The following is a 17202-nucleotide window of genomic DNA, read 5'->3' as shown; positions in this document are numbered from 1 at the left end:
TTCCAAAGCCAGTGTGAAATACAGGCTACAGTGCTGTAGCAATGAAGGCATCTGAGGGCTCATGTCACTGTCTGACTCAGGGGTGGCAGCCTGCAAGTGATGGCCTAGCTCTCCATCTCGCTGACTTATCATTGGCCAAGTGCCATTGGGCTATATCCATTCCTCTGATTGAGGGCTGATCTCCCTGTCTGTACCAAGGGCTGCTCTGTGTCGTAGGCTTGATCCCAGTCTCCCCGTCTGTGTTAGAGGGCTGATCTCCCCGTCTGTGTTAGAGGGCTGATCTCCCTGTCTGTGTTAGAGGGCTGATCTCCCTGTCTGTGTTAGAGGGCTGATCTCCCTGTCGGACTTCACATATTACCTCGTAATGAAGCCTTACTTCTCTGGACCACGTTAAATATAAATAAATACAACACGTCCAGCTATCTCCCAATAGCATTTTGGAAATCAAACGCATTCAGCGCATTTTGTTGTGTTAGAAATAAGATTGCACCGGTACATCACCGACGCAGAGATCTAGCACCCTGCATATTGTCTTGTGTTTTCGAATGTTGTGGGTTTTATATGAGAAGACGGCATTTTATTAAAAAAAACATGCTTAGCGTGTTCTGGCAAGAGCAAGTTGGCTAACAAACAATATAGGTTTTTATCAGTATTTTTTATCAGCGCATATAGGTGATTCCAGAAATGTAATCATGTTTGTACTATCTTGAATGCCACATTTGACGCACATATGGCTTTCTTTCGCTTCTCCGACAGCATTTTCTAATTAAAACGTGCTCTTGTATTACACATACTGACTGCAAGGAGTGAGCCCACTAAGTGAACCTCCCTAAAAAAATATATATAATTTAACTGTTCAAAGTGGTGCTTTTTCACGCAGCAACTGAAGTGAGAGAAACTTCTGCGCTTTAGTTGCGCACACATTGTACAAATTACGTGAATACAAAACCATTTATGTGAACACCAGAGTAAACTTCCTTCTTGCACGTTTACACAACAGTAATGTCCGATTTGAGAACAAGTTGTAAAAAATGTGCAACAGCGCATCATCAATTGTGCCCACTGCTTAGCTGGACACTTTCATGGTGTATGTTTTTGTTTGTTTTTCTTAGAAACTACTGTGGAAGTTTTTTTGTGACTTTTCTCTGCCTTACTGTATGAAGTGTGGCACAAATACTTAACATATTACCTTGTAACAAAGCCTTACTGCTCTGTGCCAAGTTACATCACATTTGGCTATCTTCCCAATAACATTGAAAATAAAACTTTCTGTTGTGCTAGAAATAAGAATGCACCGGCACATTACGGACCCACAGATCTGGTCTTCTCCTGAGGTGGTCTTCCCTAGTAGAAACTTTCAGCTATGTGCTGTGTTCTTTGGAAACTTCACCTCTCAATATACCATATTAGAACAGTAAAGGTATTCAGTGGTGAGTATCAAGCAAAGACCAGTCTGTGGGCAAAGGGTTTTGGAATCCAGATGGTCCCACCCTTTATTATGAATACTTTTTCAGGCCAGTCGCATTCTCTAATAATTGTGTGTGTAAAATCTAACGCACTCCTCAGTGCAATACACATAGAACTGTAAGAATTGGCTCCCTCGATAGAACAGCACTCTTCTTAGATTCTACTGCAGCCTCCTCTGTTGCTGCTTCATGGCCAGAGCCACTGGAATTATGCCATTCTGAGGTACAAGTGTTTTTCGCATAGTAATGGGGTTTCCATAAACCAAACTCCTGACCAATTTGCAGATTTTAGCCAAATAATGTTTCTAGCTCAAACGGATCGAAAGTTACTAAAATGCAAAAAACGTGTTACCTGTTAGTGAGTGGAGGCCCTTTTAAAAGGTTGGATGGTAAGCTTCCAGTTGCTTAGTGCTGACATTTGTTGTTATCCTTGGACTAATGAGGTGAAAACTCTGCCAAGACGCTGTTTGGCCTGATGCAATCTTAACAAGTGTTGCTTTATGTTGCATAATTTCCATTTTTTTGCATAATGTTGCTAACCATACCACCTACTTAAGGCTTCCCTTGTTGCAGAATTGCCGGGGCCCTGTTCATAGCTTCCGTTGTGATAAGGGGATGCATAACTGAGCAACCTCTTTAGTAATTTGAAATCACTTAGCCATGGTAGTTTGACCATTTCCACACGCTTCCCAAAGTTATTTGAGTAAGTACATATTTCGAATAATTGCAATTATGCTTCCACCATTCATTCCTAATGGTAAACAGCCATTACTAGGCGACTGTTTGTTCGCATACCTTTACAACGCATTTGTTACTACGCATGCGCTGTAATAACGCGTAGACTTTTCTACGCATGTTATTACTTCGCATGCGCTGTTACTACGCATGCGTTGTATTCGACACAGGGGAGAGGCGCTGGTCAGGACCCGGGGGCAAGATGGCGAGAGGCGCTGGTGAGGACCCGGGCAAAAGATGGCGAGAGTCGCTGGTGAGGACCCGGGCGCAAGATGGCGAGAGGCGTTGGTGAGGACCCGCGCGCAAGATGGCGAGAGCCGATGGTGAGGACCCGCGCGCAAGATGGCAAGAGGCGCTGGTGAGGACCCAGGCGCAAGATGGCGAGAGGCGCTGGTGAGGACCTGGGCGCAAGATGGCGGGGAGATGGCTGCTCCCGGATTTTGAGGCAGGAATGGGTGATCGCAGCGATGACGGGCGAGGAGGCAGTGTTGACAGAAGTGAGGAGTGGAGAACAGCAGCCGAGGACAAGGGACGTGCACTGAGGAGAGAGAGGTAAGAGGGGCTAAGATTTGTGTTTGGGGAGTAGTGTGGGTCGAGCAGTGTAGTATTTGTGTGTAGGGACAGGAGTGGGAATGGGGGAGGGTCGTGCAGGGGGTAGTGTTTTAGGGTTTAGGGTAGTGTATGTGTAGTGTAGGGGGTAGTGTTTTAGGGTTTTGGGTAGTGTTGTAGTGTATGTGTAGTGTAGGGGGTAGTGTGTTAGGGTTTGGGGTAGTGTTGTAGTGTATGTGTAGGGTAGTGTTTTAGGGTTTATGGTAGAGTAGTGTATGTGTAGAGTAGGGTAGTGTTTTAGGGTTTAGGGTAGTGTACTGTACGTGTAGTGTAGTGTTTTAGGGTAGTGTATGTGTAGGGTAGTGTTTTAGGGTAGTGTTGTAGGGTAGTGTTTTAGGGTTTAGGGTAGTGTTGTAGTGCATGTGTAGTGTTTTAGGGTTTAGGGTAATGTTGTAGTGTATGTGTAGTGTAGGGTAGTGGTTTAGGGTAGTATATGTGTAGGGGAGTGTTTTAGGGTTATGGGTAGTGTTGTAGTGTATGTGTAGTGTAGGGGGTAGTGTTTTAGGGTTTAGGGAAGTGTTGTAGTGTATGTGTAGTGTAGGGGGTAGTGTTTTAGGGTTTAGGGAAGTGTTGTAGTGTATGTGTAGTGTAGGGGGTAGTGTTTTAGGGTTTAGGGAAGTGTAGGGGGCGTGTAGGGTAGTGTTGGCGTGTAGGGTAAAAAAAGAAAAAAGAATCTGTATGCGTAGTAAAAACCTGCGAAGTAATGTACTGCTAAGTAATGCCACTTTAATGGTTTTCTATGATTTTGTGAAGTAATGGCATGCGTTTTAAAATACTGCTAATTAAAGGCATTTGCTAAGTAAAAACTTCGTAGAAAAGGCATGCTAAGTAATGGCATGCTAAATAACATCATACATCCATTCTTAATAGGACCCTTCACGGATTTATCGTTGGCTTTCTAACATTGTGGTGTCTGGCAAGGCAAATAATAAAAAATAAAAAAAATTGACCTAGGTGTGACAGGAATACATAGGCCAGTCCGTGGGACGGGACGTTGCAGCGAAGTTAAAAAGCTGCCTTAATCGAATACAGAATTTTAGTACTAATGTCACCAGTCAGAATTTGGGCTTATTTTCTCCCCGATTTGTAGAGTATGTATCCGATTGTAATAGTTTATTTTGCACCTGTATAAAACAGTGCATTATAGGTAAACCATATAATCTGATTTAGTGTTTCAACACATCACTAACTACCACATGGTTCACCTTGTCTAGACACATCTGGGCAGAGCCACTATTACATGTCCTTGAACTTTAGAATAGCACTTGCAACACAATTACGTAACACACCACATACATACAATCCACATCACACAATTTCACATGTAACAAAATCCAACAGCACAACACAATTAAACTCCACTACATAGCACTCCACAACACAGAATACGATTCCACATAATTCCAGTACTCTCAATACCACATAATTCTTACTATCCACATAGTTCCACTGCACACAATGCCACATCATCCTGCCACACAAATCCACAACTAATAATTCTAATTCAACCCACATACTTGCACAACACACCACATACATACATACACTCCGTAACACATAGGTAAAAGACATTTGCACTTACCACGCCAATAGCTCTAACTCAAACAAATGCAACACATTGCATTTCCAATGCTTTTTAGGTCTCGCGACCTATCGATGCGCGCAAGCGCATCGAGCGCATCGAGAATTCAAGTAGCCAAAATCCTCGTGAAACCATGGGCTTCGTTCCTGCAGTTTCCTTGAAGTTCGTGTGAATCACGTGTGCAAACAAGCACGCGCATTCACGGCCGCACAGCACATCAATGGGCTTCGCCCAGCGTGCGCTCTGCAGCTTCTCCTCCCCTAAGGCTTCTCCTCCCCTAATTAATCATGGCTATCAGCCAGTTCTCCTCCCCTTATTCTATTCACGGCCGCAGGCCGTGACTCTACCTCTTCAAAGGCTCTGCTCCCCGCCCCCCCCCCCACCCGCCGTCACTTATTCACGGCCGCAGGCCGTGCCTCGCAGAGTTTCCCCCCAGCATTCTCTGGCGTCTTGATTTACTTATTTCTACTTTGATGGAAGCACGGTGTCCGCTTGTGCCTAAACGTTGTGGCACGAGGAATTAAGTGATTTTCCGACACTGCCCGGGCTCTCTCTGCACCATTCCGCTTTCACTCGGGCTCTTGTTAAGCGGAGCTGCCACTGTTTTTTTTTTGCGCAGGCATGCCCAACAGTATCTTCACCTATGGCGATCTCCAACCCACCCCTCTTACAATAGTGATTGTGTGGGCCCCCACCGCTCCTCCAATATCGATGAATGGTTTCTATTTTACAGTGTATATTAGAGCGAACATTTACCACAATCATTCCCAAGACGTTCAACCCACGCTGAGGCTCGAGTGCCGAAGGCTGCAGATCCCGCTGTTAAGCCACTTCCTCTCCGCTGCAGGCTGTGCTCGCATTAGCATGAGCTCACTACTTATTTCTACTTTGATTGGAAGCACGGCCGCAGGCCGTGCCTCGCAGAGTTTCCCCCCAGCATTCTCTGGCGTCTTGATTTACTTATTTCTACTTTGATTGGAAGCACGGTGTCCGCTTGTGCCTAAACGTTGTGTTTAGGCACGAGAAATTGGGGCTCGAGTGCCGAAGGCTGCAGATCCCGCTGTTAAGCCACTTCCTCTCCGCTGCAGGCTGTGCTCGCATTAGCATGAGCTCACTCTCAGGCTTTTTGTTTCACAATAGAAGCGCTTTCTACGAGCACCAGTAACATTATACAATTTGCAGTTTGATATTTTTTGTAGACACAGGAAGATTAATCGGCAGCTCACAGCATTACTTAATGTGTTTAACAGAGATGCCAATTAATCTCCCTGTGTCTACAAAAAATACGAACATGTTACTGTGTAATGTTACTAGTGCTTGTTTCGGGTGAGCCATCGCCCTCCTCGCTCCATCCCCAGCACTGACCCTCTGCTCCACCGCTGTTAATCCATTCTGATATCTCTGGCTGATTTCACTTCTTCACAGGGGGCGTGCGCCCTCCCCGGCGGGGTGACACCGCCTGGTACTCCCCTGTCAAATGGCCCAGTGGAGCAGATCACTTAGTCACCTCTGGCTCATGTCCCCTCTCCCACTACCCGCCCCACCTCAAAACGACTCTGTGCTTTTAAGGGGCTGTGAGACTTGAGTCTGTTGAGCAGGACTTTGAAAGTTCTCTTCTTTACAAAGCACTCGACTCTTTGAATGCAACGCAGAGACCTGCAGAGCTCCTGACTGCACTGGGATTCCACCCATGCTGTTCATGACGCTTCCCTGCACTATTTATGGAGGTGTATACATGCCATTTACCGGTTACTTTGCAGTGTAATCATTCTAAGAAACATTCCAACTCACTTTGAAGAGTTTACTCTCCTGTAAGGAAAAAATACCTCATTCAACAATAGTTTGAGAATTAATTCTATGACATCGGTTTAAAAACAAGCACTGGCGTTGCCAATAGGTCTCGCAGTAGGAAAGTTGGAGCTATTACAATTGCAAATAACAATGCCTTTTATTTTTGTTTTCATTTTAAAAACATAAAGGGCTTTGTCATTTACAAAACCAATAGCTCCAACTTTCCTACTGCGAGACCTATTGGCAACGCCAGTGCTTGTTTAACCTTCCAATGAAATGCTTTAGAAATAATCATTTTATTAAAAGTGAGTTTTTAAACATGCACTGAGAAACATGTCTGCCACCGCCTTGATGGCAATGCTATTAATGAACTAAGAGGCAAGTCAGGGGTCATGTGTACTCTATATGTGGACTAGATTCTTATCATGCATGGAGCCAATGTTTAGTCTATTAAGAGCAGGAGATCTGAACTCGCACATTGGAAGGTGCTCTCATATGAAGAAAATGGTGGCTTTGCAAAATAAAATACTTGCCTAGGATGACATATTGAGACCAGTTTATAGGTCAAGTACATTACAGTTGGGTGAAGTACATTATTCCAGTTACTAGACCTGCAGGCCTAGTAACATTTTAATGAGTATTCAAGGCCTGTACCCCCATGGTGATTAGTGTGCTATTCAAATCAACATAATGGCCTATATTTCCTCAGGAAACAAAAGATGGAAAAACATTAAATAGAGGAGCAAGCTATATACCTTTGACATGCCAAATGCAAACAAAGGAGATTATGCGAATGCTAATGGAAGGCTTTCGCAGTCAGTCAGGTTGATCAAAATATCCAGTCAGCAATAAAACAAAAAAGCTAAAATACAAGAATACAAGAATTGAGCCTATTTCCAAAATGTAAAGCAGAAAGATGGGGGGAAAAAACCTGCAATCGAATATAAGAGGATCTGAAACAACCAGCTGGTGGTGGTGGTGGTGGTGGGGGGATTAGAGGGGGGAGGGAGATCGCGGAACTGTGCAATCTGCTTGGAGGATTTATCAAGACAGGAAGATCCGTTGCTTTAGAGAGCAGATACTTTGCTGGGCCATCAACCAGATGCATCAAAGCTCGCCATGGTCACATTTTCTCTGCAATGGCACCTCATGATTCGCTCTGGGTCAGCTATGAATGCTTTGAGGAGCAGGGAAACCTCTGCAGATGCAAATATTTACAACCCCCCATGGCAGCATTTTTAACCTTGCTCTTGGGCCAGAGGAAATTGGCTAGATCCACAACCTATTACAAAACGAGGTGGAGATCTTCAACGTACAAAAAACAAATCAGACCCTGCTAGGAGAAAACAGGGCACCCTAATCATGGCCTGCATATAGTGGACTGCTCTCAGTGAATCCCAACCATGTCATGTTGCTAGGAGAAGAATCCTATACAGGACACCAGGAATTGTTGGAAGTTTAAATACTCCAAAGAGGACGTCTAAACAGTAGGGGTCCTGGTGTATAGCGGAGTCAAGTCTTCTACAGGTCAGGTTGCTTGGAAATATAAGCCAAAGCAGGTGGTAAGTTTTAGATGAGAAGTTAAAGAGAGTTGAAGGGGCAGTGGCAACCATCCCTCTGGTTTATGATAAGCCCCATTTAAGATGTGATTTTCATTACAAGAGATTTCGAAACCACAGTGCAAGCAAAACCTAAAAATGGTGGTGATACAACTAAATATAATCCTCTGGAAGCCAATCTTACACAGTGTTGCCTTGAGGATAAAAAGTTCTCAACTATACCGCTCATCATCTATAATATCTGAACTCTTTTGCGAACTTGCAGGAGGAATATGAAGATGTAAACACAATGACTGAAGAAAACTAGTGCGATGCCTCTGTAACCCCTAAAGAGGTTGCCATATCTATTGCCTTACACAACTAAATTATTTGTACAGGGTTTATTACTCCAGGAACAAATTTCGAAGCATCACTAGAGACTGCTCAACAACATACTTCAGATGTAAATCTATGGCAAACACTTTACGTTGTGGAGTTCCCCAATTATCCAAAAACAGTGAGGTTTAAGTCTTTGATTTTCAATCAAATGTTTTGGGCTGTCCCTTCTCACCCTTTCCTAAACTCATCCTTTTACACATCTTAAATATCATGGATGCTATTCAATACCTCACAATCTTATGTTAATATCTTGACCTGGTTCTGGCCCAAAGAGACACTACACGACAATGGAGAAGCAGCAATTGTTCCACTTGGAAAAGATGCATCCAGGGAAAGAACAAGTGCAGCTTTTAGGAAAAACTTATCTACCTGGCACTTGGATGACCAGAGAAGCTTTACGAAATCTGGGGCCTTTCGCGAGACCTTATTCCAGTCAACACTGTCCAAGATGACTGTTAAAAGAAAAGATGTGGAGCCATAGACTTGACTCCCACCCTTCTTCCCTACGTCATTGCTATTAGTTTTGTGCATTTACGCTCATTACTTGTGCTTTACCAGATTCTTGTAAAATGTGTCATGATGTTTTCTGATGCTTTCCTTTTAAACTGTTTTGCATATTTTTTAATTGAGAATATGAATTTCAGTACTAGTATTTCAACCTTTATTACATTATTGGTAAGACTAAGCATTTTTGCGTTTGCTTCCTTAATTATAAACACTGTAAATGATGCATCCAAATGTATCACAATACCACAAAATGGCAGACTAGCAAAATACGACTAGAACATGTTAAACCAGTAAAAACAATTTTGACGCTAAAACCAAACTGAATAAATACAACATTTGATACAACCGCTCGCTTTGCATATATATTACACACACACATATATATATATATATATATATATATATATATATATATATATATATATATATATACACACATATACAGAAACTAACGTCGGTACTTCCTAAAAAAAAAAGTTACGAAAATTGTAGTTTTTGACATTTGAAAAAGCAAGTAACATCTATTTTGTAATTCAAATAATCAAGTGTGCTAAAATAAAAATAATAAACAAGCATTGGCATAGCCAATAGGTCTCGCTTGTGGGACCTTATAAGTATTTAGTTTTGCAGCACAATATCCTTGTTGCACCAAGGATATTGGGCTGCAAAACTAAATACTTATAAGGTCCCACAAGCGAGACCTATTGGCAATGCCAATGCTTGTTGAACATTTTCTGAGAGGGAAACGAGAGCGCCGTGGGTGAATACATTTTCTTGATTTATTCTGACCGCAGGAGTTAATCATAGAAGTCACATTGCTTGCAGGTAGTCTGTGAGAATAACTGTGAATTGAATTCAGACTATGCCTTTCGTTGAAAATGACGTTATACATAGGAACAACAATGTGTAGTATGTAGGGTTTATCCGGCTGACGATCTTCGGTTATTAACCAAGCTGGCGAGTGTTAAATGCCCTTAATTTTTTCTTTCGCCACCTTTTATTTACATTTTACTGAGTGTTTGTTATACGGAGCTATCGGCGCTTAATTGTCCCTATTTTGTAATTGATCTGTGGAAACTGGGCTTCCGAAAGGTGATGTCTCCACGTAAGCGTGTCTGGCTGTGGATCACAACATTTGAAGCCATAAAAGAGAAAACATGAATGAATGCAACGCACTAGTTGAATGTGCTGGCTACGACTGAATGTTTCCCAAACTTAAAATGAGGCAGTCGAATGAATGCAACGCACTAGTTGAATGTGCTGGCTACGACTGAATGTTTTCAAAACTTAAAATGAGGCAGTCGGACTTTGTTTCAACTTCAGAATAATAACTAATGCCTAGTTTATGAGCGTCTGTGTAAATTAAGATGCCTTGGGAGGTTTTAAGAAGTAACAAACAAATGCGTGCGCCGGGAAAGGAAGGCAGAGAAGGAGGGGGGAGGAGAAATGCGACACGGCGGGCAGGGGAGGGGGCCCGAGTGGGGAGAGCGGCGAAAATGACTAATTAGGGGAGGAGAAGCCGAGAAGCCGCAGAGGGCACGCTGGGCGAAGCCCTTTGATGTGCTGTGCGGCAAATGCAATTAGGAGGGAGGGAGGCTGATGCGCGTTCGTGTTTGATCACGTGGTTCACGTGAACTTCATGAAAACGCCAGCAAAAAGCTGGTGGTTTCATGAGGATTTTGGCTACTTGAATTCTCACTCCGCTCGATGCGCGCAAGGTCGCGAGACCTAAAAAGCCAATGACCACGTACAAAGTTACAGAACTCTCTTGCACCTGAGAAAAAAAAGAAAAAAAACACCTATGATGGAAATGTATGCACATTTTGATGAGTGAATATTTACAATTTAAAATCCAGTCTAAATCAGGTCTTATCGAAGTGGACATCAATGCACACCACTACACAGACACAGCTCACTAAGCATTCCTACACACAAAACAGAGAATTAGCTCACTGTGGGTTATGTACTTTTTGCCCATTTACGAAGACTACATAAAGACTACATAAAATGTGCTAAGAGCAAGTAGGATAATAGGTAAAAACGATTAGTAAGTTCTTCCATAACAGTGGAGACAACAAAAAAACTCACTAATGAAGAACACATTTCTGGTAAGCAATTGTAGTTACAGATTGGTTAAAAGAAATTCAGAGATGTAAACTCAAATCACATAGGCTATAGACGAAAAAACACCAAATGACTTAAAAAAACAAAGTACAGTATATATAAATATATACTTGTCAAAAGTGAGCACTCAAGCAAATAAAACTGAAAAGAAATGATGTCCAGAACAGACATACATAATCATTTGCAGAAATACGATTTTTTATGGTCACAGATGCATGCAATGAACTGGCCAATTCACGCAGCGAGAGAGTAGCAGCATCCCTGATTGTGCACTTGTTTTTGTTCCCATTTGTATATATACACACTTCACTGTGCGATGGTGTTGATGGAATAGTTGTTAATCATCAGCACCCATTATAGTGGAAACATATGCAGTGGAGACACTGTGTGTAATGTGAAACTGGTCTGTGTACAGCTCTTGGCTGTAAAAGCAACAATGTGTTTGTGCTGTTAACTCAGGGAAACATCTGCATGCACAATAATCACTGCACCCAGGCATGGGCTGTTGCGGCACTCTTAATCCCTCAGATGTGTTTTTATTTACTTTCCTTTATATTGTGTGTATTCCGCTATCATGAAGCAAGTGCTTATCATATGGTTTCTATGTCAGACCGAAAGAAAGCATGTTTGTTTCCATCTGTATAGGGTTTGCAAGTACTAATTAGTGCCTCTCAGTGCATTGCATCTATGCGTGTGAGATAGTGCTATGCCCCGCCACATTATAGTTTAATCAACATATGTGCACTTGCATCAGGAACAGTTAGAGTCAAATGTACATTGTCTCTCATACATCAAAATACTATTTGCGCTACATTTCAATGGGTGGGAAGGTAGAACACAGCACCTCCCCCAAACAAGCTTTCTACAAGAAATATGTGTGATGCCAACACTGCTTTCTAACACTGGTGACTGTGTATGTGGCTCTACCAAGAAAGTTATTCAAGACATAACTACAGTCAAACCACAGCACTAGTTTGGCTTCAAGTTTAAAAAAACAAAAAAAACAAATGAAAGTAAACATACCAACAGTCCCAAATTAGACATGATACAACTGGGTTCTGAATCAAAATATTGAGTTTTTCTTAATACATAGGAGCATTACAATAATGTTGCGTGTAATTAATTGAAACTTGGATGATTTAAACAGTTAGTGGGTAATCCTAAAATCTAGAATTGGTTGAGTCACCCCTATTTCTCCCACACCATTGAAGACCGGAGTTTCACAACACTGATCCAGAGAATCTGTTTGGTTATGGACCCCTGTAGTTTGATCTGCAGCTGTGCTAAGAGAAATGGGTTTGCTGGTGTGCTTCTTATACAGCGAGGTGAAAGGAGCCCTCTAAAGAAAATATTGCTTTACAGATTAAGACATAGGACCTTAATTTAATCTGCACCGAATCCTTACAGTAGCAATCTAAACACATTTTAAATACCATACACAAATTTCACTATCATTATTAAATTAAAAAAAAACAGTTAACATTAAGAAGTCTTAAGGGAATATGTGAAGAAATGTTTCCAGTAGAGCTTCTCATTTACATTGCTAGAAAAATAGGAAACAAATTAGGCCCACTCCTCACAAAACTGCTTAAACTTTGAGAACATTCAATTATGCGCAAGTCTATAGTTCCAAGCACAGCACTTCGATGGATTAAAATCCGAACCTTGACTTGGGCATTTCAAAACGATGATTCTTTTCAACCATTGATTTGTTGCTACATAATTCACTTTCAGCAACGCCTCAGCTGTTGGACAGATTGGCTTACATATTCCTCTAAAATGAGCTGGCATAGAGAGGAATTAAAGATAGACTGAATGTCTTGAAGATCATTCAGGTGAGGCCCCCCTCCCACCCAAACATTAGACAAGCTATAATGTCCTTTTAGGGAAAAAGAGGGTTTTCCCAAGCTACGCATTCATTAAGGTCCTACTTGATCAATCCTTTCCTAATTAAATAATCATGGACTAAATCTTAACTGTTAATCTGGGGGTCTCTAGTTGGCAATGGTATTCACCTTTGTCCAAATAGGGACCTTTACTTCTAAGTCAGGATAAAGGGATTACACTCCTTGATAACCCCTGCTCACCCCCTTGGTAGCTTGGCACGAGCAGACAGGCTTATCTCAGAGGCAGTGTGTTAAGCATTTGTGAATATACACAGTAATACAGTGATACCACTACAGATGGACACAACACAGATTTTATAAAAATAAGTATTCTTTATGTAGACTTAAACACAAGACCACAAACTACAAAAATCCACAATACTATACTGAAAGTTACTTAAAAGATGATTAAAGTCTCTTAGTTCAAGTTGTTGGTAAATGCGACAAAGTACTCAACAAAGTACCTGGATGCGTAACGCAAAGTGAACAAAAGGGGAGATGCGTCGGTTCCGTGACCCAGGGGAACGGTTGCGTCCTTCCTCAATGCTTGTGCAGAGATGGGGACTTTTCGTGAGCCTTACCGGTGCGGAGGTGATGCGTAAATTCTAGGCCTGCGGGCCCGTTGCGGTGCGCGCGATGCGATGATCCGGTTGCAATGCGAGAAGATGGCGCCCTTAATGCGGCGATGCGAGGACGATGCGATGACGCCCTGGCAGCTTTGCAACGACTCTGTATTTTGGAGTCGCGACAGGCCCTGCGACAAGCTTCTCCGGTGATGCGATGGCGACTCTCACGATGGTGTCACACTTCTCCGGTGATGCGACAGCTTCGATGAACACACGCTTCCAGGGAGATGCAGCGAAGGCTCGCTTCTCCGGCATTGCGATGATTTCAGCTGCGGCGGCGACACGCTTCTTCTCGATGCATCGCGCTTCCGGCTCCCAGCGGCACGCAAGTGTCTGGAGTCAGAATTCCCAGCGAGGAAATTCAGGAGGGAGCTGGAGGTGAAGTCTTTTGTCCCCGAGACTTCAGCAGAAGGCAAGCACAGCTAAAGACCTTGGAGAATATTCTGTAGATTAAAGTCCTTACAAAAGTTCCTTCTCCTTTCCCTTTGCAATGAAGCAACCACTGCAGGCCAACCCAGCAAACAGCACACTGGCAGAGGGGCAGTACAACCCCTGCAGCTTCCTTGGTTCTTCTCCTTGGCAGAAAGGTTTCTTGTTCCAGAAGTGATCTAATTTCTTGGGATCAGGGTCCCAATATTTATACCCCAAAATCCTTTGTTCTCTGAAGGCAGAGAGGCCTCTGCCCCAAACCAGTTCCTGAGCACTTTGTTTACATGACTCTTCTTCCTTTCACTGTGCAGGGCAGAGACATCAGCCGCCCCACATGAGGTGGAGCCAGCACAGGGCAGGGAAGATACAGCTCTGGAGCACTCTGTTGACATGATTCCTCCTCTTCTTTCACAGTGGAGGGCAGAGACATTAGACAAGCCACAGGGGGGAGCCAGCACTGTAGAGGGAAGGCCCAGCCGTATTCAGGTCCCAGGTGCAACTCCTCCCTCCCATCTAGATGCAGATCTCTCTATTCACCACTGGGCTGCCCCAGCCTGTCTCCTGGAATTCCCCAGCCCTGTCACACACAAACCCAGACAAGGAATACACAACCCAACAGAGGCAGGCTCAAATTTTTAGGCAAGCAAATAACTGCTTTCTAAAAGTGGTATTTGCAAACACAGAATATTAAAATAAACTTGACTAAAAGGTGTATTTATTATTCGGAGCTCAGGCATACTAATTTCGAATTTCTACCATGTTCCCTGGGTCAGTTAGGATTGTAAGAATGTAATAATCTAACTGCTCATTCTGGCCTATGAGAACAGGTAGCCTTCAATAGTGAAAAACTAAAATGGCTGTCATTCACTATTAGAACATGCTACAAACATCAGAGCATGTCCTACGTTATACTTACAATGCACTCTGCCCTTGGGCCTACCATAGGGGTGTCTAATATGAAGCAAAGGGAAGGTTTAGGGACTGGCAAGTGGGTGCACTTGGCCAAGTCGACATAGCAGGGCTAAACTGCACACAGGCCTTGCAATGGCAGGCCTGAGACACACTTTACAAGCTGCTTCTGTCGGTGGCACAACCAGTGCTGCAAGCCCACCAGCAGCATTTGATTTACAAGCCCTGGGCACACATGGTGCACTGTACTAGGCTAGGCTGACAGATAAATCAAATAACCCAATCATGGAATCCAATTAGTATATCAATTTAACATAGGGAGCACTTGCACTGTGGCACTGATTACCAGTGGCACAGTGCCCAAAGCATAAAACCAGCAAAAACATATCAAAACAGAGGAGGCAATCTGTCAAAATGGAAGGGAAACTCATGCCAATGATGTCAGGTCTAACATTAACCTTATTGACAGATGTCTCTAGATCGCTGGATCTATCTCTGAGAGTCTGTGAAATGCACCAGGAGCATCATACGGTGTAATCTAAGTAACATTTTCTCAACACTAACTCATGGGCTGTAAATAGTCTTGACATTTATCATTTATAAATAATCTTTCTCACTGTGAAATAAAGGACTTCATACTGCCTGAAAAGGATCTTGTAACACTTCTCACATTGACAAGTAATAATATTTATTTGAAATAATCATTGATACCTTTTGACCAAGACATAATGAGTTACCAGAAACTTGAAAGCTTCAGACCAAACTGACAGCTTGGGATTCATCTACTGTTAAGAATGAGTAAGGTTATGTTTGAATATGTAAAACCGTAGACTCTTAAGAGGGTGTACTTTCTTTTTCACATCACTGCAGGTGGTGGTCACAGCATGTTTTCTGCACATGTCTGTATTTGATCTTGAAGTTCAAGGTAGTCAAGTGTGCTCTCTGGGAAGCCTGTGGTAGTGTACTGAAGGACTGATTGTATCTTTTTAGTGGATAAACTATACCCCCCTCTATGAAAAGGCTGCATCTTGGGGTAGGGGTATCACGGTGTATTCAGCAGGGTGGCATGCCCGTGAAAGGGAGCTGGATGCGTTTACGCTCTCTTGAGGCATCTGCTGCTCTTCCCTGCGAGGGGGCCCTGCGGCTGTGCCACCTGGGAGGAAGGACGCTGTGGTCAGGCTCTCTAGGGGATCTCTGTGGCTCAGCTCTGGGGAACTCGTGGCCCGATTGTAAATGCGATGTGCTCTGTGTAGTGCCTGTGGTTTTGCCCTCTAGGGTGTTTTGTGGGTTGTACTCATTGGCCTTGTGGTTTACAGATTGGGGGTGGGTAGGCGCCTCAACGGGTCTTACCTTGAGCCTTTTGACCATCTCATCGTTAGTGATCTTATCGGTTATATCCTTCACTCCGGGAGGATAAACGATCTTGCTGGGATCGGCCGCGATCTTCGGCGGTGCTGGAAACTCCATGCTGATCCTGGTGGTGTCTGCCGGCCCCTGGCGGGGACAAAAGGAATGTCAGCACCGCGCACAGAATTGCCTGCCCATTCACAGCCACAAAGGCACGGCCCAAATGTCGGCGGCAGAGACTGGAAGGCACTTAGTCCCTCTTAGAACAAGGCCGCCTCCCAGAAGGCCTGCAGTAGAGACCCCGGCATGAACACACACCCCAGGCCGTTTGACATCCAGCTTCCCGGCGACAGACGGAACATAGACTCTTTACCAACTTCTTACAGAAAATCCACCTTACTCCCTAGGCCTTGCTTACCTGGTCAGTCACTGCATTTAGCTGGCCGGCTAGTCCCGCACTGCTCGGACAGCTGCTGTTCGGGAGCTTCTGTGCCTCGCCGCTGCTACCGCTGCCGGTGAAGCCTATGCTGTACCTTCAGTAGGGAAACAGTGCCGCCCACTGGCTACTGGAGGAACTGCAGACTGGGAGGTTGGAGCAGCGGGCACGCGCACAGCCAAACAACCAACTCTCGCAGAACTTGTCAAATGCGAGATTTGGTCATCTCTTGTGCGCTAGGTGCCAATAATGCTAAAGCAATCTGCCGCAATCTAAGAACTACCGTATTGGATGGTACATTACCCCAGTTATACTAACAGAGGTCCCGACTAGAGCCGTCCAGTTTCAGTCAAATATAGGAGACCTATAACAGTTGACTTGTATTTATTATGTCTACAGTAACTGAAAAAATGTATCCGATCATTACTTGTGGGGCTTCACCGTTAAAAAAAATGCTAAGTTCCTTTTTACGTCGTTTTGTGCTTACGTTGCTGGGTTCTCGTAATTTTCTTGGAGGGTGTTCTTTCAACATGTCAGTGATATGGCCATAGAATTCAGAACTCAAAAGTTCCAGGAGTCATCGCGAAGCTTCCCAAGCATGCGCATGTTTCTATTACTATGTACATTGACTCACAAACGTATTCACGTACAACGTGCGCGTTCAACATGCACAAATTGTCCCTGTGCTAACTGGGCTGGGTTACGTCTAGCACAGAGGCCATCTTAGAAACAGGCATGAGCTTCGCCTATTTAGTTTCTGACGCGAAGCACTGTCCAATGGAACATTCGATTAGCAAGGCAGATCAGTGACTGGCTAT

At 43.7% G+C, this 17202-nt stretch overlaps 1 protein-coding gene across 1 annotated transcript in view; it reads right to left on the bottom strand.

The window, feature by feature from the left end:
• Positions 1-16531, bottom strand: part of PDS5A (PDS5 cohesin associated factor A) — a 1342323-nt gene extending 1325792 nt beyond the window's left edge. The window contains exons 1-2 of the mRNA XM_078678314.1: positions 16367-16531; positions 15952-16095 (exon numbers count right to left, since the gene is read on the bottom strand). Coding sequence (XP_078534440.1) covers positions 15952-16068 — 117 coding nt within the window. The 5' untranslated portion in view covers positions 16069-16095; positions 16367-16531. The remainder of the gene's footprint in view (positions 1-15951; positions 16096-16366) is intronic.
• Positions 16532-17202: the final 671 nt, after the last annotated feature.

This window comes from Lissotriton helveticus, chromosome 2_2, assembly GCF_964261635.1.
Source record: "Lissotriton helveticus chromosome 2_2, aLisHel1.1, whole genome shotgun sequence".
NCBI classification, from domain to species: Eukaryota; Metazoa; Chordata; class Amphibia; order Caudata; family Salamandridae; genus Lissotriton; species Lissotriton helveticus.
This window is presented reverse-complemented; position numbering and strand designations above follow the sequence as displayed.